Here is a 24,103-nt window from a genome sequence, read left to right on the forward strand (position 1 = left end):
CCGTGTGCCGTCAGGTGGGCCACTGTTTTCTATGCGAAATGACTAAAATGCCCTTACTTCTTACTTCTCCCCTTCCTTTTCTCCCTGTGCAATCGCTGGCGCCATGAATGGCCGCCCGAGCTCCGCAGTCCGGCTCCTCCTCCTCTCTGCCCTGTAAAAGCAGATGACGACCACGTACAAACCCGCCGTCACCTCTCCCGTTTCCATGGCCGCTCTCCCACTCCAGTGGCACCACCCACCGCTGCCCCCGCCATTGACGGACCCCAGGTCGAGCTCGCCGATCTCCCTGTATACGCCACCTTTCGCCTTCTCGTCTCCTCTGTTGGATTCGCAGCGACACCGCGAGCCCGCCCAGCCACTCCTGGTGCCGCCGCGCGCGCCCCCGCACCTCTGGCCGCCTCCGAACACGGGCCCCGCACCACCGGCCCCGCGCGTCCGCCATGGACGTGGCCGCGAGCCTGCAATGGCCATGGTCGAGCCAGGTCGGGAAGAAGGCCGGATTTTTTTTCTTTTCCTTTTTTTTGCATTTTTGTATTATGCCCCCCGACGTATGGGGTCAAGTGTAAACTCTGCATTTTATTTTATTTTTGTTAACATCATAAATGGTCTGAATCGGACAGAAGGCCATAGACGAAAGAGATTTTTGTTTTCAGGCCATACAGGTGAGTTAAAAAAAAAAGAGGCCATGAAAGGAAGACGCATATTTTTAGAGGCCATACATGTAAATATCTCACTGTCTGTTGCAATACTCAATGGCTCGAAGTGCCATTGCAAAAAGCAAAGCCCCTTTTATTTTCATCTTTAAACATATGTTTTCTAAACAAATCAAGGTGTGCAACAGCGTATTCAACCATACTTCAGACCAGAATTTGATGATTGTAGCTTCCAAGAAATTCAGAGCATCTCTCGCCAGAATGAAGAATACAAAGGAATGGAACAAAGGGAAAGGAGAGCGTGCAGAGAGCACCCAAAGAAAGGTAAGGAAGGTTAAGGAAAGGTAAGGGGTGAAAAGAGGGTGAAAGAAAGCAAGGGCAGGCGAACAACCAGATCGGAACGGAAGCAGTGGTAGAGGAAAAAGGAATCCCCTCACACCAAACCGACTTTCCTCAACAGGGCACACCAAGCAGGTGCACTGCACTTCTAGAACCTAGATTCGCGCGGCGTGCTCCCGGCCCCCTCGACGATTAGTAAAACAAAACCAGCACTAGTCTATTATCCACGCCATCATGCCGAGAGTTACCGTTGGTAAAAAGCTAATCTGGTCCAATCCAACCACCGCCCGTCACCGATGATTGTTTACACTAACAAATAGTAATATAATAAAGCTCGAAGAGGAAAGCTGGTGATGTCGGCGTCTGATGGCACACACCTATAAATCCTCTATGTGTGCTGTGCAGGTGCAACTGCGACCCCACCACACACACATACTCCTACATCTCTTCCTCTACCTGCTCATACACCTCTCTGTGGCTCTCATAAGCATTGTCATTTCAGCAGAGAGAGGAAAGGGCGTAGTGCGTGCCACAGAGCGAGACAGAGAGAAAGAGGAAAGGGAGGCGAGCGTTGAGGCCTGGTCCTACGCCATTGATGCGGCAACACTAGTAGCAGAGAGAGCGGCAGCTGCAGCTGAGGCCAGGCTCAAGAAACCGGGAGGCGAAGGGAAGCATGGAGCCGCCGCTGGAGCCTGCGCTACCAGGTCGGAGAGGGAGATGCCTGCTGCCGCTTCTACTTCTGGGGGCTCTCGCCCTCGCATTGGCCGGCGGTGCGACCGCGTGGCCTCACCCTCACGGTCACGGCGGCGCCGTCGGCCTTGGCGCCTCCGCCGCCGGTGCCGGCATGGCCAGGGCGGCCGGCGGCGAGCGGTGGTACAGGGATCTCGCGCTCAGGAGGATGGAGAGCGTCAGATCCTCCTTCGGGGCCAGAAGAGATTTGGCAACGGTATGTATGTCTTTCCTGTCGCATGCTTTTTCTTCTTTAGCTTTCGGTTCTTCGTTCGTTCTCGCTCGAGTGCGGTTCAGGTGTTCATTGCTCTTTGCTCCTACCCTCCTTTTTTTTAATTATTTATTGTTTTTAATTCATCATACGGTCCCCTCCTTTCCCCTTGCAGTAATGAGTTGTTTAATGGGCAGTTCGTAGTAGTCTCGTACAGTCAGTCAGTCCCCTCTGAATCTCTGATCATGTTTATTTGGAGTGTACGGGCACGATAGAAGACAGACAGAGACAGATGCGTCGGCTTGCTTTGCAGCTAAGCTTTTACTGGGAGTACATTAATTCTTGCATTTTTGCAAGAAAAGTAACGGCCTTTACCATCAACCAAATGGAGCTTTGCAGATCCAATCCCCACCGTCTCGATTTCCGCCGGCCGTCACTGTCGACGCTCAGCAGATCCAATCATCCGAAGCCTTCCTGGAGAAACGTCAGGCTCGTCGGTCACCCAAGCCAACCACCACCCATAGGACAGGATCACAGGAGTCATACGCGAGCCGTTTCACCGCTGCGTTCCTGCGAGTCCGCCATTTTGCATTGCAGGTGCGTCAGGTTCTTGACCGCAGCAAAGCGCATGACGCCGTCTTTCTGAAACTCTGAAATCTACCCCCGCCTGCATTTTCTTCGCAGTACCAAACTTACGGCATTGCCTCCCAGTTTCCCCGTGCGATTTCGTCAGGAAATGTTTGGCGTGCTCACACTCCGCACTCCAGCGCTGGCAAAGCAACTTTTCCCCGTCCCAGCTCTGTTTCCGTCTCCGGCAGCGGCAATGCCATGCCAACCACCGCTACCTGCCCCGCGCGGTGGTAGATTTCAGCGACACGATTGGCGCACTGTCGCACACGATTGGCGCGTCCGTGCGGCAGTCTTTAGTTCAGCGACAAAAAAAAAAAAAAAAAAAAAAAAATCACCCCTTCGGAACTGTACTGCCACGTCAGTCTGACCTGGCGCCGAATGGATGCGATGCGATCGTGCAGGCTTCCGCGAGCGCGCGGGTGTACCACGTGACGGACTACGGCGCGGACCCGACCGGCGCGACCGACGCGACGGCGGCGATCAACAAGGCCATAGCGGACGCGTTCCGCCCGCCGACCAACGCCACAATGACCGGCGGCATCCCGGACCTCGGCGGCGCCGAGGTGCACCTCGACGGCGGCACGTACCTCATCAAGGGGCCCCTCTCGCTGCCGGCCTCCGGCGGCGGCAACTTCAAGGTGAAAACCACACGTACCGATCGTCGTTTCTGTTTGTAAATATAAGATTGCTGTTGCTGGCTGGCTGGCTGGCTACTTGCACGCTTGCGCTGCTGACACGTACCACCGTTGTTACGCCGGCGCGTGGCGCAGATCCACAGCGGGTCGCTGCGCGCGTCCGACGACTTCCCGACGGACCGGTACCTGATCGAGCTGTCGGCGTCCAAGAGCGGCGGCGGGCGGAGCTACGACTACGAGTACGCCACGCTGCGTGACCTGATGCTGGACTGCAGCTACCGCGGCGGCGGCGTGACGGTGGTGGATTCGCTCCGCGTCGCCATCGACAACTGCTACGTGGCGCACTTCGCGTCCGACGGCATCGCGGTGCGCGGCGGGCACGAGACGTTCATTCGCAACACCTTCCTCGGCCAGCACATGACGGCCGGGGGCGACCCCGGGGAGCGCGGTTTCACGGGCACGGGCATCCACCTCGACGGCAACGACAACTCCGTCTCCGACGTCGTCATCTTCTCCGCGGCCACGGGGATCATGGTCACGGCGCCGGCCAACTCCATCTCCGGCGTGCACTGCTACAACAAGGCCACGGGATTCGGGGGCACGGGCATCTACCTCAAGATCCCCGGGCTCACGCAGGCGTGGATCAGCAACTGCTACATGGACTACACCAGCATCGTCGCCGAGGACCCCGTGCTGCTCCACGTGTCCGGGTCCTTCTTCCTCGGCGACGCCAACGTCGTGCTCAAGGCCGTCAACGGCGTCGCCAGGGGCATCCAGGTCGTTGGCAACATCTTCAGCGGCCGGGACAAGGGCGTCGACATCGTGCAGCTGGACGGCAAGTTTACCACCGTGGACCAGGTGTACGTGCAGCAGAACTCCGCCACGGGGATGACCATCAAGTCCACCTCTGCGCGCGCGTCGGCCGAGGGCAACGGGAGCTCCTGGACGCTCGACTTCTCGCCGGTGCTGCTGTTCCCGGACCGCATCGGCCACGTGCAGTACTCGCTCGTCGCCGGCGATGAGTTCCCGGGCCAAACGCTCCGGAACGTGTCCGGCAACCAGGTCGTCGTCGCCACAGACAAGGCCGTGTCGGCCACGGTTCACGTGCTGGTGGACCAGAACAGCGACTGAGATGAGAATGAGATGGTGCGTCGAGGCACTCCAGCGTGCGTGCGTGCTGCTGCCTGCTCGTGCCGCTTGCTGCGAGCAAGGCGTTGTTATTCGTTCGTTTCTTCTTGCATATTTCAGCCATTCACATTCATGTCGTCAGGAAGATGGCAATTGTTTGATCGAAAAAATGCTCCACAATGGATCATTTTTTTGTTGTCTGAAATGAAATGACCCAGAAGCTCGATTAATCTGCGCATGAAGCTTGCTGGTTAGCAACTTAAACATGCAATTAATTCTGAAAAGTGACAAAAAAGAAACAGGGAACCACTTTCACTTGCAGTAGCAGATCTTAGGTGACATGACAATGACATGATCCAAACCTGGCCAGTCTGTTTTCTGGTCACCAGTTATTCTCAGATGTACCAGAAAATGGCCCTCAAATCATGCAAGCTTCAATCATTTTCTCCATTCCAATTCAGAAACGTGGCCCGGGACCAAGCTCTGAAAGTTCCTAAACCACATAGTTCACCTGCTTTTTGTCAAGGGAGTGGCAGCGTGGGACTGGTATAGATGGCCAAATGGACGATCCGCGCTGGCAAGACCCTAGTACTATTATGTACAACGCTACTCAACACAATGACCTATTCGTGCCATGCAATTGCCATGTTGGCACGCCCGTGCCACCTTCTCAGCCTAGACACGACGCTATGGCCCATTAGCTATGCGTGACTATACGTGGCCAAACGGGCCGCCCAGACACGACACAGCAATGGCACGGCACGACGGGGCACAGCGGCGCTGCCGTGCCGTGCCGCGTAGTGCCACCGTGCCGGCATCCCGGCCCAAGCACGGTACTATAGGCTATTAGCCGTGCCGTGCTATGCTGCTAGGCAGGCAGCCTGCGTGTGCCCGTGCCTGCCCGCAATCGCACCTCGCGCCCGAGGCCGTCGCGCGCGCTGCTACGCTGCCGTCCCGCCCCACCTCGCCGAGTAGTGCCACCGTGCCAGCATCCCGGCCCAGGCACGACACTATAGGCTATTAGCCGTGCCGTGCTGCTAGGTAGGCAGCCTGCGTGTGCCCGTGCCGGCCCGCAATCGCACCTCACGCCCGAGGCCGTCGCACCGCCGTGCCGCCACGTCGCCGCTTTCCACCATGTGCCGTGCTGCCGCAGCGAGCTCACCGTGTCGCTGTAGGGCAGGAGGAGACGGGAGGGCACCCACGGCGCGTGCAGATGCGCCCCGGCCGAGTGCCGCCGCCACGAGGACGCCGAGCGGAGGGAGCGCCAGACAGGGAGGATGGAGGTGGAGTGAATGGGGAAGATGGAGGTGGAGTGGCTGGGGAAGAAGAGAGCGACCACGGAAGCCAAAGCTGAGCGAGCGTAAAACGGCCGAGAGAGGGAATCGGATACGGGGGAGCTTGGGTTAGGAACTTAGGATCTTCTATATATATACTGCACGAGACGAATCCGAAGATCTGGGACCGGTCGCCCGCACCCATCCTCATAAAAAATAGAGAGAACCAACCAAGCTAGGTTTTATTCACCAGCAGAGAACGAAGACAGTCAGCTGCCGGGGCCGCGGAGGGGAGAACCTCGGTCGGCGGGACTAGGAGGAACCGAGGAGGGGGGATCAGCGGCGGCGAAGAAGAAAGAAGCGAGCGGAGGCGGCGGCGGACGTTCGAATATGGCCCCCGGGGCCGTGCGCTCTGAGTGGGAGCGTCTTTTTGTTGTTGTGATGACTTTGTCGTCGGATCTGGATGCTTGTTTGCTCTCGAGATGGGACTGGGAGAAGGACAGAAATCTGGAGTGATTTTGTCGTCGGACTAGCAATACAGTACGCTTTGGCTTTCAACCATTACAGTTCACAACCATGACCATGCTCTGCTCTGAATCTCTTGAGTACAATGAGTTGGTTTATATACTCGTACTCCCAGTGTGTACGGTGTGTTGAGGCAGAGGCGGTTCCACACTTCCCGGAAGCACCGGAGCCCGGAGGGGAACCATCGACGACGGTGTTCGTTGCGAGATGCTCCCAAGTCTAGTTTTGTCCCTGTCTGCCGATCTATAGGAAAACCAGAAGAAGAAGAAAAAAATTGGGAGCTGTTGGCGTGCTGCTGCCTGCCGCCTGCCGCCTGCCGCCTGCGTGCGAGCGAGTAGGAGGGCCGGCGAACAGTGACGGGCCACGAGCTCACGTCACGGACGGGCCACGGGCGGCGGCGCGAGAAGGGAACGCCTGCACTGCGACTCTGCGAGACTGGGTCATCAAGGTGACGGCCCAACAGGAATGTTCGGCCCTTCGTTTCGCTAGATCATAAGGTTGAGGTAGTGGGCTGGGCCATTTCTGCAAACTGAACTGAAATCGCTGGAGCTGGTCTGTTATTACCTGCAATAATAAAGGGCCAAAAAGTTTTTTCCTCTTTTTTTTTTACCCCTCCAACAGTCCAACAACTCCAACTATGCTTGGAGTTCGATTTTTCTCCGGATTTTCTTAGCCAGCACAGTGTAATGTGGGAGTGGAGAGTAAAGAAAACAGACAAAAATACGGGGAAGAGAACAGAGGGATACATGTTGGGATCGCCAACTCCTTGGGCCATGGGTCTCGGCAAATAGGCAATTAATGACCAATGATTAGCTCTGTGTAAACTGTGTTTTTTTTGCGACTTCTGTGTAAACTGCGTTATATTATAGTACATGACTTGTACTACACTTTTTATATTGACCAATTTTAAGGTGTTTAATAATTTTATCATTTAATTGGCTCTCCAAAAGGCTAATAGGCAATTAATGGCCAATGGAGTATTCATAACTTTTAGTCATTTCCTTTATACCATTTTCACATGAAACTTCAATGAAAGATGTTTAATAACTTAATTAGGATTTAATGGTCACAAGGTTGACTTTTGTGCACAAGCAAATATATAGAGTTATATTTAATAATAGCATATGTTTAAAGCTTTTAAATACATTATCATTTTATGTGGCCTTTATTTTTCTCCTTTATTTTTATTTTATTTTTAGTTGGAGTTAAGGTTTCTGCATCATGTGTTTGGTAATTTGAATTGTTTTCATTTATTTGACATTAAATTATATTTAATAATTATTTAATTTAATTTATCTTTTCACCAAAATTTGAGTTTGACCATAATTAAAAGGCTTTGACGTCTGCATAACTATCATCACATGTCATAGATTTATCTTTAGTTAGAGATAATCTTAACAATGCTTTTAGTTAGGTGATCTGGTGATAAACAACAACAGAGGTTGTGTGTGCACTCATGTTTTTAACTTGTATATGTTGTTTCCACACATAGGTCATAAGTACTCATGTTGACTTATGACCTATGTGTGTGGAAACAACATAGAGATTGTATAAGTCAACATGAGTACTGTAACACCTCTGGTGTTACGAGCTCGCTTAGCACAGAGATTACGGTATGAGAAATAGATCTATAAGTATAGTGAGTTAGTTTAATCAAATGCGATAATGAAAAAAAACTAATCCCTAGTTATATGGATAAGTTAATAGTTGACTTAAAAAGTGATTTTTATAAAGCAATAATAATATAGAACGTGTGTTTGGGGGTTTTAATAAAAATTGAAGTACAAGTCGAGTAGATGAAAACGCAACTTGGGTATGGAAAACAAATGTTGTTGACTAGGGTTTTTGCCAGCTCAAAAATTAAATCAGGATTAAAATTAGTTCTTTTCGTTGAATCGGCAAAAATGTGAAGTTGTGTTGAAAGTACACTTTTTGGTGATTTTTAAAATGCAAAATAGTTAAATAATGCCATGATGTTTTGGTTCTATTGTTTGGTATAAAGTGTGTGCTATGCCGTGAAATGGTATTTGGTAAAATTTGGTAAATTATTGACCATTTAAAAATTCAACCAAAAGTGCTTAGGAAGATTAGTTCTAACTAAAACCTTGAATTCTTTTAAATATGAAACGATAGTAGACAATGCCCTTTTGGCATTCGATTTCTAATAAAAATGGTTAAGCACTACATCTATGTTTTCGCACGATCGGTTGTAGTTAGGTGTATACTAGGACATGGTGCAGATTGTGGTTACGTTTGAGTTACGATGCTCATGCAAAAATTGACCGAACTTCGCTAGAACGCGTTAAGGACATGTCGTTGGCGCTCTGTTCGTGAACTGGCGCCTGTAGCGACGCGATCTCAGCCGCTCACCTTAACTACGTCGCCCTGCCCGCTCTCGGCCGTTCATTTCACCTACCCGAGCTACTGCTGCCGCGTACTGCCTCTGCTTGTCTCTGCCTGCCTCTGCCAAAGCCACCAGGGCATAGCGCAAATATGCATGCATCATTAGTACGCGGGACCCGAACCTTGACCGAAATTGTTGCATAGTGTGCTCCTATGCTGGCACATGGCCACTACCCTCGCTGGCCCTGCCCCTACGTGCGCCATGCCCGATAGCCCACGTCCTGCTCGGTCCTTGTTGGCCTCGCTCTCGTCCTTCTAGCCGTGGCCACACATGCTGCTGCCTGCCCTGCCCTCTGCCTTCTTGAGGCTCGCCAAGCTCGCGCCGCCCTGCTCAGGGCCATTAAGTCATTTTTGTCATCGCCAGTCACCATGGCCGCCCTCCCTCTCCTCCTAAATTCATCGTGCACGAAGTGCCTCCCTCCAATTCCTTGCACTCACTGGTGCCCAAGGTGCATAGCTTGCCACTACACTTGGTCGCGGGGTAAATCATCCACCAGTGAGCTCGCCCAAACCAATCTCCTCGCCGCCGGCCACTGTGTCCACTGATCTAAGCTCTGTCGTGGTTGCACCCTCCTCGAGCACTTTCTCCTTTCCGTGACCTCAGTTTAGCTTCTCTTTGACATATCGGTGTCGCATATGAAGCAGGTTCGCCGGACCTCCAATGGTTCACCGGGAACATCATCTCCACCGCCGTCATGGACTCGCCTATCCGCCTCGCATGTGGCCAGTCCATCTCAAGCCATTCCTGCCCTAACCAACTCTGCAGCGGTGTTCGTGGTGAGCCACTGGTCCTTCCTTGACTCCTTGTGTAACCTATGCCATAGCCATCTCACCGAAACGCTACACCATTGCCGCCATCCATGTCTACACGTGGGCAGTAGTGCCCTACCCACCGTCGGGTGCCCTAGCCCCCTCGGGTCGCTCTCCATGGCCACGTTGTCTCCGCACGGGGGCCCGCGCGCCTTGTCGCTCGCCCTGTGCCGTCGGCGAGCCCTCCTGGCCAAAACCAGTGTCGGCAGACCAAGACCTGCTGCGCTACTCTGCTCTGGTGAGGCTTGGGGACTAGGGAACGGTGAAGATAGGAAAATATAGGGTGCTAGGTGAAGAATAAATGACTTATTTGAATAGTGAGCTAGATCGTAGGTTTATTAGTTAAAAACCTAGGGTCCTTTTTGCAAAATGGACAGCGCGCCCAGGGCTTTCCTAGTTGGGCCACCTTGTCGCCGCTGCGCTTAGGCCACCCACGCCCGCTTAGGCCGACCTTGTGTCACCGCGCCGTGGGCCACGACCTGTGGCCGCGCGCGCGCCTTGCCCCCGCCTAGGTCACGCGTCCGCGTGGGCCGCCGGCCTCCACTGGGCCACGTACGTGTGTTTCGCGTTGGGCCGAGGTTGTTGCCACCGGCCCTTTTCGATTTCTAGAGCAATTTCTAATTTAGTTTATAAGGTAAATTTGTAAATTCAAAATAAAATTGTGTAGGCTCCTAAAATCATGATCTGTCTATTAGCGTCGTTGGTTCATCTAGTTTTAAAATTTTTCCAGGGTTGCTCTAATTATTTTAAATGTTTGATATTGTTAAAATGGGAACTTGTGGGAATTTTTGTGAGAAAATGGTGACAGTGTTGGCTCTAACAATTTTATAGTAAATTACTAATATTATTAGTTGCTCACTGTAATTTTTGTAGCACAATAATAATTAGTTTACTAGAGTAGATAATGTTGCCCTATTTCGAATAAAGATTAAATCGATAGAATGGAATAAAGAAACACCTTGAAATTGTATAACTAAAACACTTGTTGGGAAATGACACATTTCTTGACGATGTTGATGCGTAGATTAGTGCGTTAGTCATTAGAGCTAGCTTGTTAGTTCATAGCACGTACTCTGTTTTAAGAGTTGTTGTTGCCTTGTTAATTAACTGTTGCATCATCTCTGCATCGCATTGCATACCATAATAGGGACAATGATGGATCATGGAGTCATCTAGAGTATCAGAAAAGATGGTGCCAGGGATCAGGACACAAAGATGGGATACTAACTTTTGGTTATATTTTACCCAGGCAAGCCCTGGTGCATAACCCCTATTTTTCTGCACTTTAAATTATATTTGTGCATTAAGTTTTAAGGAGTTGAATGAAACCCACTTGCATATATATATATATATATATATATATATATATATATATATATATATATATATATATATATATATATCTTTATCCTATGAGTCTTACTAGTTTGACAGGATTGTGTAGCTTGTGTAACAGAACCGATCAATTATACGAAATTAAGTAAGAAAATCATCCGCCAGAGCAGACGATTTAGCAAACTTAAACCCGTATAACCCGGTAGTCCATGAAATCACAAAGGATTTCAAACCAACTTCCATTCTAGCCAAGATCGTAATAAGTTTAGTGGTCACCATCACATATTACATAAAAGTTTGCAATCTCAGATACATCAGAGTTTCAACATAGTTATTACAAAACAAGTTCGAATAAAAGTAGCGGAAGTCATTTGTTCAAACCACACACACTCACACGGAGTTTAAATACAGTGCCAGTGAATGATCATCTCCAACAAAAGCATCAGATGAGACGTAAGGAATGATCATGCCCATGGTCCTAAGCATCACCCAACGCAGGATAAAGACAGTTGATACAGTAGCCATAATACATCTGCCCATCTACAACAAGTGAAAATAAAACCCTGAGTACGAGAAGGTACTCAGCTAGACTTACCCGACATAACCGAAAATAAGTGACACCAAGGATTATGAAGGGCTTTATAGTAGGGTAGCTGACTTATTTGCAAAAAAGAAGCATTTTTAGCATTTCAAGACCCTTTTTAAAGCATTATTGTCAAGTTAATTGTTATTAACCTATCGACTAGATTTGCACCTATACTAGAGTAAACATGTGATTAAGCAGATAATGATAACCAATTATCATTAAACAACTTCCATACTGTCATATTCATTATAACTGTCCAAGTGTTCCATAAACATTTACTACAATGAAGTAACTCAAGTTAAGTGCTCACTATCCAGGAGCGATGGCGATTCGAATCGATTCCTAACCAGCTGGTGATTTATTCCTTACATAAACCTCACTCACTCGCTAAAGTGAGATATTGATCACCGAGTCAACTATCCAGGAATCTCAAGTTTGCCAGGAACCACATGTACCCAGGGGCCGATCGACTGCACTTTGGTCTTATCATCTCGCCCCCGTGTCCTACCACACCTGCTCCGGCACAGTGCGCTGCGGGCAATCTACTCGGCCCGAATAATCTCCCAGCTTCGTGGTCGGAAGGTACTTTATCCGGCCAGTTAAATGTAAGGCATGCGTTCAACATGACTCGAGGCCCAACAACGGTCGGTCCTTAATCGACACAGACGGAAACACTACAGTCCAAAACTCTGCAAGTCTCCATCCGGTCTCAACTTCATTTAACACTTAGTTATACCATGACTTCATAGTCATCCAAGCAGATCCAGGTAACCAACTATAGCTCGTAGGTGACAGGAAATCACCCGACTTCTACCGGTCTAAGCCAGCTAAGTATTAACTCGACTGCGGATACCCGGGTAACAAGGATATAGTATAACAAAGGTAGATAAGGTATAATGCAGCAATGACTGCAAACAACTCCTGAACGTAATGCATCAATTAAAGTAAAGCATTTAATTAAATAATTGCAAACTAGGAGAAAATGCTCCGGGGCTTGCCTCTCTCGAAGGAGCTTGGACGGTGATCGGGGCACTCCGGAAGTTCCTCAACGTCCTCCTCGTCGGCTTCGGGCACTTCCTGCGGCTGCACCTCGAACTGCTCCTCGGGCTCCTCGAGTATGACGACTGGGTTCTCGGTTTGCGATCCTGTATGATGCAATGTGCGTAATGCTTAGGCAATCGGTGCATCGGATGAGATGAATACAATGGATATGTTTGAATGCAAGGTAGTCAACATCATCCAAGAAAATATACTATAAGCACATGTCATCTACTGCATTCTCTTCTACTACTAATATGTTAATTCAACACATTTTATTAAATGCTTCAAAGATACACCAAAGCTTTACTAATTTCTTAATCCCACAAAAAGCAACACTTAATTAAAACCTAATTAATAATAGGTTTGAATAGCAATATCTATTTTTTTGCTTAGAAAAATCTTAGAAAATTACTACAGCAAAGTACTACCCTAAGTAGTCTACTATTAGATTTTCATGGTATTTGAATGAGTGGATTAGCCTACACAAAAATAACAAGCTATGGCATGATTATGAACATAAAAATACTTTGAACTGTGAAAAGTGTCAAATAGCAGAGTTAGTATTTTTCCTAGGTTCTTCATAGCATACAATGACTGTACAAAAATTATCACATGCATGTTTTATACAAAGTTTGCTCTCTAGCTAAATTAACAAAAATCAGCCATTAAAGGTACTTGAACTACACCTCAAAATTTTCCCACAGCACATGCATGAAACATATTTTTCCTAGGAAGTACATTACATAAGAAGATTAACAAACTTAGAATCATATTTTTCTGAAGTCTATAGATTTTTCTACATATTTTTCAAGTTATCAGCAATATACATGATTAAATAAAATTCTACAGAAAAGTATAAAAAATGACATGTAATAATTTTCCCAAGTAGATCTGATGATAAGGAACTTAGAAAAATTTATTTCAATAGTTTTGGAGCAAATTTGAGTACCCAAACATTTTCCAAACCATTTTTATTTTCAAATAATAAAGAAAAATTGAAAACAATTCATCCTATCGCTACTGGGCCAGCCTGCTGGAAGCACTCGGCCCACTGCCACATTTGGCCTGCGTGGCCCGAGCGAAGGGAAGGGGGAGATAGCCCGACAGGGCGTCAGCCCATGGCCTTTCGGCCTAACGGTTCTATTCTTTCCTCCGGAACACGCAAACATTTCTTGAGATGTGATACATGGAAAACTAGGAAAACGATACTCATTGTCTTAGGTAACTCTAACTTGTAGGCTACCGGACCTCTTCATTCCAGAATCTTGTATGGTCCTACGAATCTCGCGGCAAGCTTTCTTCGGACTCCGAACCTTTTCTTCTTCATTGGCGTGACCTTCAGATAAACATAGTCACCAACTTCGAACACAAGGGGTCTCCTTCTGTCTGCATAGCTTTTCTGACATGATTGGACCGCTTTCATATTCTGCTGAATAATATGAACTTTTTTCTCGGCTTCTTCTACAAAGTCAATGCCATAATACCTTCTATCCCCAAGCTCGACCCAATTCAATGGTGTTCTACATTTTCTGCCATACAAAGCTTCGAATGGAGCCATCTTGATGCTTTCTTGATAACTATTATTATAAGAAAACTCAGCTAATGGTAACCATGACTCCCATGATCCCTTAGAAGACAATAAAACAGCATTCACTTGTTCAGTCTGACCATCTGTCTGAGGATGATAAGCGGTACTACGAATCAAACTAGTTCCTAAGCCTTTGTGTAAATGTTCCCAAAAATGAGCCATGAACTGTGAGTCTCTATCAGAAACTATGGTCTTTGGTATACCATGCAACCTCACAATTTCTGTGATATACTTCTTGGCATATTGAGGTGGTCGATATTCTGTTTTGACAGGCAAGAAATGAGCGGTCTTAGTAAGACGGTCCACAATTACCCAAATCAAATCATGTCCTTTTTGAGTAGGGGGCAAACCTATGATAAAATCCATACTTATATCGTCCCACTTCCAACTAGGGACTGATAAGGGTTGCAACATACCGGTAGGTTTCATGTGAATGGCTTTCACTCGACAACATGTGTCACATCTGACAATATATGCTGTAATTTCTTTCTTCATTTTGGTCCACCAATAACGAGATCTTAGTTCTTGATACATCTTACTACTTCCGGGATGGATAGATAGCTTAGAAAGGTGAGCTTCATCCATGAGTTTATTCCTAAGCTCTCGATCCTTGGGAACCACAAGACGGTCGTCAAACCACAACATGCCCTATTCATCCACTTTAAAGTGTTGAGATGACTTTTCTTTGATTTTCTCTTTGATGTGGAATATCCCCTTGTCGGTTTTCTGGCCTTCTATTATCTTACTCTCCAAAGAGCAACTAATCTGAATACTATGTAACACAGCAGGATGTATTAGATCGAACCCATCTTCAAGTAATGGCTGCATATTCAAGTAATGTGACTTTCTGCTCAAAGCATCTGTCACTACATTGGCTTTTCCAGGATGATATTGCACATTCAAGTTGTAATCCTTGATCAATTCCAACCATCTGCGCTGTCTCATGTTTAACTCTGATTGGGTAAAGATGTACTTAAGACTCTTGTGATCTATGAAAATGTTGCACACATTACCAAGTAGATAATGTCTCCAAATTTTTAGGGCGTGCACAACTGCAGCAAGTTCAAGATCATGTGTTGGATAGTTGACCTCATGCTTTCTCAATTGACGTGATGCATAAGCAATGACTCTCCTTTCTTGCATAAGAACACAGCCCAATCCAGTCTTCGATGCGTCACAAAATACATCAAATGGTTTCTCGATATCTGGTTATGCTAGAATAGGAGTAGTGGTCAACAATTTCCGCAAAGTGTGGAAAGCTGCTTCACACTCCTCTGTCCACACAAACTTGTGATCCTTTTATAGGAGACTTGTCATCGGTTTGGCAATCTTCAAAAAGTCTGGTATAAAGCGACGGTAATAACCGGCTAGTCCTAAGAAACTTCTAATCTCAGGAACTGTGGTCGGTGCTTTCCAATTCATAACTTCTTGCACCTTACTCGGATCGACTGAAACTCCATTTTTTGACAGAATGTGACCAAGGAAAGGAACTTTCCTGAACCAAAATTCGCATTTGCTAAACTTAGCATATAGTTGATGATCCCTAAGTCTAGTCAAGACAGTTCTCAGATGCTCTTCATGATCTTTCTCGTTCTCGGAGTACACCAGAATGTCATCGATGAACACCACCACAAACTTATCCAATTCTAGCATAAAAACTGTATTCATCAAAAACATAAAGTATGCAGGAGTATTTGTCAAGCCAAAGGACATGACAAGATACTCATATAACCCGTATCTGGTGGAAAATGCAGTTTTCGGTATATCCTGTGGCCTAATCTTGATCTGATGATAACCGGATCTTAAATCTATTTTTGAGAACACCTTGGCCTTGGCTAACTGGTCGAACAGAACATCAATATGAGGCAAGGGATACTTATTCTTTATGGTTACAGCATTGAGTGGCCTGTAATCTACGCACATTCTCAACGTGCCCTCTTTCTTCTTCTTCACAAACAAGGCGGGACATCCCCATTCAGACTTGCTTGGCCGTATAAACCCCTTTTTGATAACTCTTTTAACTGCTTCTTCAGCTCAGCTAGTTCATCTGGAGGCATCCGATAGGGTCTCCTTGAAATCGAAGCTGTTCCAGGGACTAACTCAATTCTAAACTCAATCTCCCTATCCGGCGAAAGACCAGGTAGCTCATCCGAGAATACATCCAGAAATTCACACTACCAGAATCTGATGAATAGGAATGACTGCCATAGCATATGTAACACTTATTAGGTCTATTCTCCGAGGCAATGGTACTTGGAAAGTACCCTCACTTAGGGGATCCTTAAGGGTAAGTACTCGACTTCCAGTATCTATGACTGCTCCCCAATCCTTCATCCAATTCATCCCTATAATGACATCCAAAACTAATCTAGGCATAACTATCAAGTTCACTCAGAACTTCCTGCTACCTAATTTAAGGGTTGCCCCTCGAACCATCCGGTTGGTCAAAACATCAGCCCATGCTGAACTTATACGGTAACCATAACCCAATTCTATGCATAGTTATTCATGTTTCTATGCAAATGCTTGACTCATAAAAGAATGCGATGATCCAGAATCAAATAGAACAATTGCAGGGTTTTCGTTGATAGGAAACTTACCAGCAGTGACGGGCTCTCCCTCAGGAATTTCATCCACAGTCATACTATGCACTCTAGCATTATAAGTCTGCTACTTCTTCTTGGGCGGGTACAGACAAAACCTCAAAAAATGGCTGGGTTGATCATAGTTATAGCAGGGTCCCCTCACTGTCCCGGCAGATCCCACAGCTCCCTTGGAACTGCCTTATACCACAGTTGTGGCTGCTTTGTTGGGCTGTACTGCCATCTTGTAAGGCTTCTAGGGTCCACGGAAATTCTGACTTCTTTGCTAAGGTGGCCGGAACCTAGTGCCAGGTGCCGATGAGCGATATGGAGGACGACCTCCCATAGGTGCTCTAGCTTGCGACGGACCACCTTCAAGGGCTCTCTTGCGTGTCTTGGCTACAGTGCTGGTGTTGTTATTCTTCTCCTGCTTCAGACAGTTGCTGATGAAGTCATTGAATCTGACGCGGTTGTTGGTACCAACATGCTTCATCATTTTTGGATTGAGTCCCCTCTTAAAACTGGCTATTCTTTTAGCATCTGTGTCAACCATGTCGGGAGCATAGCGACACAAGTTGTTGAAGGCATGCAAATATTGCATCACGGTCTTGGTGCCCTGGTTCAATGCTAGAAACTCTCCCAACTTCATCTCGGTCAGCCTAGGTGGAATGTAGACTCCACGGAAGGCCTCAGCAAACTCTCTCCAAGAAATCTGAGCATTTGGAGGGAAGGTGGTGCGATGGTGCTTCCACCACATTCCCGCTGGTCCTTGCAACTAAAGTGCAGCATACTCCGTTTTCAACACCTCAGTCATCCTCAACACATGGAATTTATCTTCCATCGTATTGATCCATTCCTCAGCATCGAGTGGCTCTGTTGCTTCCTTAAATACTGGCGGCCTAGTGTCCATAAAATCTTTGAAGCTGCTATATTGGTTCACACCCATGCCACTGCCCTGATTGTTACCGCGTTAAACGTTGTTGGCGATGGTACGCTGAAAATCCTCCATGTTCTTCTGGGATTGTTCCGCATTGCGCTGACTCCCGAGCAGCTGTGCGAGGAACATCTTGGGGGTAAACGGGGGAGGAGGTGGCAAATGTGGTTCATGGGGAGGCTCATTGTTGTTGCCGTGGTTTCCACCACCACCACCGGTCCCCGCACCGTTAGCACCGGTCTTAGCGGCCTCATATGTGGTTTGGCGAGTGTTTGTCATCTGCATATTTTAGCAACAAGTAATGATTGAGTGAAGCTGTAATAATTGCGAGTGAAGGAAAAATTATGTCGTATTGAATTTACTGGAGAGAATAAATTCATACAATAAAACAGAGGCACAACAATCGCATCCCAATTAAAACAACAGCACTTAATCAAATTACTTCAACGGCAAACATCGCGTCCATACAACCAATTTGCCAGCATACATACACTGGACTTTTATGCGTTCAGATATCGCATTCGAAAATCAAGTTCCAACCACATGCCAAGTCTCATACGTTCAAAGCAACATACAATAGGTTACATGCCAACAAAGAAAGGTCATCGTGATAGGACCTAGATACTAGCGCAAGGCAACTAGCCTACTCCTCGGGGCCATTGTCGGGATCAGAGACGTCACCATCGCCCCCAGGTGAAACTATAGGCTCGTCCTCGTTGTCGTCGTCGATATCCATGCCAGCGGCATCTGGTGGAGCATATGGGCCAACCCCATTGTAGAGCACATGAAACTCCTCGTGCAGGTTGCCGTTGTATTCCTCTAGCTCATCGACCCTCTACAGCAGAAGGTCCCTCTCATCCCAGGCTTCATTCCTTTCCTGAACCAACTGTTCAATTATGCGGTCTGCATTGTTGTTGGCTTGAGTCAACGTATGCACCCGCTGCATAGCTCTATCACCTCTCTCAACCGCCTGATCTCGCTGTAAGTTCATATCAGCCAACTGCTCCTGCAAGCTAGCTATAGCACGTGCCTATCTCTTATTCTGCTTTCTCCCCTTGAGCTTATCCTCACCACGCAAGCTAGTCAAAGTCCAGTAGGTATTCTCGAGACCCTCATATGCTCTAATGGTGGCGAACATAGCACTCATTGCCTGGTTGTCGCTAGCCTATCCTTCAGCTAGACCTCTGACCAAGGCGCTTCCCTAAGGCTGAACCCAAATGGCATCACGAGGATCATCCCTAGGAAAAGTGCCAGCTAGAGATGCTGCAAGCTCACTGGGAAATCTGCTCATAATGTCCCTGATGACACAGAAGGCTGCTCCCTCTGCACCCTCAGCGGGAGTGTGACCTTCAAACTCCAAGTGCCAACCATCCCAATCTAGAGCATCACCGAGAGCAGGAACTGTGATCTCCACCACTATGAGTCTATCCTCTACTAACTGGCTCTCATTCCAAGAGTACACTGGCTCTTGACCCTCTAGGTACCCCACATCATGGAGCACTCTCCAAAGCAAAGTCGGCATGCCAAACTCGCTCAAGAAGGTGTCCGTGGTGTGGTGCTCCCTCAAGGCCAACGGATGTCGAGGTGCTCTTCCTCCGGTGGACTTACGGGCGGTTTGCTTCATGCGGGCCATCTGTAGCAAAAGTTCTTTCATTACCTTGGGGAAACATATTTTAGGTGATACAACTTTTATCAAAATGAGATAATCAATTTATAAGGGGAGGAATGCATGACATGAATGAAATGCACAAGTAACATGATGTATGTACGTGCCGTACGTTCTCACAAACTTAGGAAATAAATAATTTCTAAAGACGAATTCGGTGGCATACAAATGATCTCTCAAATACATAGCTAATACGTTCTACACGATAGCGTTGTTATGTACCTACAGAAGATTTATTTCAGCCCAATTCCCAATGAATGCATAAAAGCAGTAAATTTTATCTACACGCTCTACACGAATCCCCAGATATGTGTACAACGGTAGTAACTACCCGAACCATCGTCCTATTGACGGCATCGCCTCAACAGACGGAAGACCCATACATGAGATGCCTTTGTAAAACATGCGTAGAACATGTAATTACTTCAGCATCATATAAGCATTCACCCTAGATCGGCGGTGTATCCGATCATACTCTCACAACTCACACTTACCGAGGCGTAGAGGCAAATGATCCATACATTACCACTCAAACAAGTGGCACTCATACAATAGCACGCCGTATGAGCGACGAAAGAGAAATATGATGCAAGAACCCTAGTCAGTACTTAATTAAGCCACCTAAAGTCCTTAACTGGACATAAAGGATATGATCACTGGCACACCTTATATTTTGAAAATCACGTTTTTCAAATGCCTTTTTGTTTTAAATACACTTGTGAACAGTAACATGCTAAACCATGCTCTGATGCCAGCTGTAACAGAACCGACCAATTATACGAAATTAAGTAAGAAAATCATCCGCCAGAGCAGACGATTTAGCAAACTTAAGCCCGTATAACCCAGTAGTCCGTGAAATCACGAAGGATTTCAAACCAACTTCCATTCCAGCCAAGATCGTAATAAGTTTAGTGGTCACCATCACATATTACATAAAAGTTTGCAATCTCAGATACATCAGAGTTTCAACATAGTTATTACAAAACAAGTTCGAATAAAAGTAGCGGAAGTCATTTGTTCAAACCACACACACTCACACGGAGTTTAAATACAGTGCCAGTGAATGATCATCTCCAACAAAAGCATCAGATGAGACGTAAGGAATGACCATGCCCATGGTCCTAAGCATCACCCATCGCAGGATAAAGGCAGTTGATACAGTAGCCGTAATACATCTGCCCATCTACAACAAGTGGGAATAAAACCCTGAGTACGAGAAGGTACTTAGCTAGACTTACCCGACATAACTGAAAATAAGTGATACCAAGGATTATGAAGGGCTTTATAGTAGGGTAGATGACTTATTTGCAAAAAGAAGCATTTTTAGCATTTCAAGACCCTTTTTAAAGCATTATTGTCAAGTTAATTGTTATTAACCTGTCGACTAGATTTGCACCTATACTAGAGTAAACATATGATTAAGCAGATAATGATAACCAATGATCATTAAACAACTTCCATACTGTCATATTTATTATAACTGTCCAAGTGTTGCATAAACATTTACTACGATGAAGTAACTCAAGTCAAGTGCTCACTATCCAGGAGCAATGGCGATTCGAATCGATTCCTAACTAGCTGGTGATTTATTCCTTACACAAACCTCACTCACCCGCTAAAGTGAGATATTGATCACCGAGTCAACTATCCAGGAATCTCGAGTTTGCTAGGAACCATATGTACCCGGGGGCCGACCGACTGCACTTTGGTCTTATCATCTCGCCCCCGTGTCCTACCACACCTGCTCCGGCACAGTGCGCTGCGGGCAATCTACTCGGCCCGAATAATCTCCCAGCTTCACGGTCAGAAGGTACTTTATCCGGCTAGCTAAATGTAAGGCATGCGTTCAACATGACTCGAGGCCCAACAACAGTCGGTCCTTAATCGACACAGACGGAAACACTACAGTCCAAAACTCTGCAAGTCTCCGTCCGGTCTCAACTTCATTTAACACTTAGTTATACCATGACTTCATAGTCATCCAAGCAGATCCAGGTAACCACCTATAGCTCGCAGGTGACAGGAAATCACCCGACTTCTACCGGTCTAAGCCAGCTAAGCATTGACTCGACTGCGGATACCCGGGTAACAAGGATATAGTATAACAAAGGTAGACAAGGTACAATGCAGCAACGGTTGCAAACAACTCCTGAACGTAATGCATCAATTAAAGTAAAGCATTTAATTAAATAATTGCAAACCGGGAGAAAATGCTCCGGGGCTTGCCTCTCTCGAAGGAGCTCGGACGGTGATCGGGGCACTCCAGAAGTTCCTCAAGATCCTCCTCGTCGGCTTCGGGCACTTCCTGTGGCTGCACCTCGAACTGCTCCACGGGCTCCTCGGGTATGACGACTGGGTTCTTGGTTTGCAATCCTGTATGATGCAATGTGCGTAAGTGCTTAGGCAATCGGTGCATCGGATGAGATGAATACAATGGATATGTTTGAATGCAAGGTAGTCAACATCATCCAAGAAAATATACTACAAGCATATGTCATCTATTGCATTCTCTTCTACTACTAATATGTTAATTGAACACATTTTATTAAATGCTTCAAAGATACACCAACGCTTTACTAATTTCTTAATCCCACAAAAAGCAACACTTAATTAAAACCTAATTAATAATAGGTTTGAATAGCAATATCTATTTTTCTTGCTTAGAAAAATCTTAGAAAATTACTACAGCAAAGTACTACCCTAAGTAGTCTACTATCAGATTTTCAGGGTATTTGAATGAGTGGATTAGCCTACACAAAAATAACAAACTATGGCATGATTATGAACATAAAAATACTTTGAACTGTAAAAAGTGTCAAACAGCAGAGTTAGTATTTTTCCTAGGTTCTTCATAGCATACAATGACTGTACAAAAATTATCACATGCATGTTTTATACAAAGTTTGCTCTCTAGCTAAATTAACAAAAATCAGCCATTAAAGGTACTTGAACTACACCTCAAAATTTTCTCACAGCACATGCATGAAACATATTTTTCCTAGGAAGTACATTACATAAGAAGATTAACAAACTTAGAATCATATTTTTCTGAAGTCTATAGATTTTTCTACATATTTTTCAAGTTATCAGCAATATACATGATTAAATAAAATTCTACAGAAAAGTATCAAAAAAATGACATGCAATAATTTTCCCAAGTAGATCTGATGATAAGGAACTTAGAAAAATTTATTTCAACAGTTTTGGAGCAAATTTGAGGACCCAAACATTTTCCAAACCATTTCTATTTTCAAATAATAAAGAAAAATTGAAAACAATTCATCCTATCGCTACTGGGCCAGCCTGCTGGAAGCACTCAGCCCACTGCCACATTTGGCCTACGCGGCCCGAGCGAAGGGAAGGGGGAGACGGCCCGGTAGGGCGTCGGCCCATGGCCTTTTGGCCTGGCTCGGCCGAGGCGAATGCCACGCCGGCGCTGCGACGTCGCGGTGGCGCGGCTCGGCCATGAGGCCGGCGGCCATTGCCGGCCGTGACAGGGCAAGCTAGCGGGAGCATGAGGTTCGCGAGAGGCTGGCGAAGGGGGGAAGGTAGCTAGGCAGGGTTGGAGAAGAGGAGGAAGGTGCCTTCCATGGCGGCCGAGCACGGCGGTGCCATGGCCGACGGTGGCGAGGCTCGAAACGGCGCTACCTGAGCTCAGTCAGTCGGCATAGGCGCGAGCATGATGTGCCGGAGAGCGAGGCAGAGCTATGAGCGCACGGTCACTAGCCGAGGTGGAGAAGGCGCGGTGGATTTGGCCGGCGGGTGCGGTGGCGCGACGAGGGGAAGAGTGGGGGCGCTCGGTGCTTAGGGGAGGAGAGGCAGTGTGGGAGTGAGCAAGCGAGCACACCAGCTTCAGCAGGAGTAGGCGGGCGTGTAGGCGCGGGCGCAGGCCGGCTGCGATGTGCGGCGACATCGACGGCGCATGGCCACCACGCGGCGGGCGAGCTCTACCACGGTCGGGCGTGGCACGGCGCGTCAGCGGGCAGGCGAGCGCGGAGGCAGGCCAGGCACGGTGCTGGGCTAGGCTAGGCCAAGGCGAGGCACGCGGCGTGGCAGGAGGCTGGCTGGGCCGGCTTCGGCCATGGGCCAGAAGCGAGGCGGCGGCCCACGATTGAGAAAAACCCTTTTTCGTTTATATTTTCAAGAAATTTTTAAATGCCAGCTTTCAAATATTATTTTGAGCAAGAAAATGACATCTTTTGAAAATGTACCAAAAATGAAAGTTGATTAGAATTTAATTATCTACAACTTTGCTTTTATGACCAAAGCCAAATTCTTTCAGGATTTTGAATTGTAAAATCAAAGTCCTTGTTTAACTCAAAACCCTAATTTTTGGGAAATTACTTTGGAAGCAAAATTTTGAATTAATTTGAATACAAACCTTGCTCCAAAAATTAAATTAAATAATCCTAGATGATTTACAATAGTAGCCAAACATGTTTTACTAACCTAGCAAGCAAAATCAGGGCAAAACAATTCTAACAAAGGTATGCAACATTCAGGTTTCATAACATGTTTTAAATGTTTCGAAGCAGTGTTTCAATTGTTATTTACATGATTAGGCATGTATGATTAGGATGCTTGATGATGCATGATATGTATGATTTGCAGTGCCTAAATGCAGGCATAACATCGGGGTGTTACAGCTTGCAATGCTATAGGACTATGATAGAGGTCGAGTGATTGCCTGTCACTCGCGAGAGATAGGAAATATATTATTGTTGTTACTAAATTATCACTTGGAATATATATGGGAATGATAAATAGAGACCGGGCAGGGATATGGTTTAGGTAATGGTAGGTGTAATGGGTTGTGTCCTGCGGCCAACGAGGCATAGCTTGGTTACACTATTTCCCTGTCTATGTCGGTTAAGGACCGGCCGTTGCATTGGACTCTAGGCAATTCACAGACTTATTATCCCGAGCACATACTTGGGTATGAGCGCATGGAAGACTTGTTACTCTCTTGTCATAGGTTCTGGCTCTTTCTGGACCAACTTTCAGGGTGATTTTTGGGTGGAGGTCCTAGCACCG

General features: G+C 46.9%; 1 protein-coding gene across 1 annotated transcript; it reads left to right on the forward strand.

Annotated features, from left to right (window-relative positions):
- Positions 1–1,421: 1,421 nt before the first annotated feature.
- Positions 1,422–4,594, forward strand: LOC136493652 (polygalacturonase QRT3-like). Its single transcript, XM_066489755.1, has 3 exons — positions 1,422–1,938; positions 2,964–3,200; positions 3,333–4,594. The coding sequence occupies exons 1-3, from the start codon at positions 1,666–1,668 to the stop codon at positions 4,326–4,328; spliced, it is 1,506 nt and encodes a 501-aa protein (XP_066345852.1). The 5' UTR covers positions 1,422–1,665; the 3' UTR covers positions 4,329–4,594.
- The last annotated feature ends 19,509 nt before the right edge of the window (positions 4,595–24,103 follow it).

This window comes from Miscanthus floridulus, chromosome 11 (genome assembly GCF_019320115.1).
Source record: "Miscanthus floridulus cultivar M001 chromosome 11, ASM1932011v1, whole genome shotgun sequence".
Lineage (NCBI taxonomy): Eukaryota > Viridiplantae > Streptophyta > Magnoliopsida > Poales > Poaceae > Miscanthus > Miscanthus floridulus.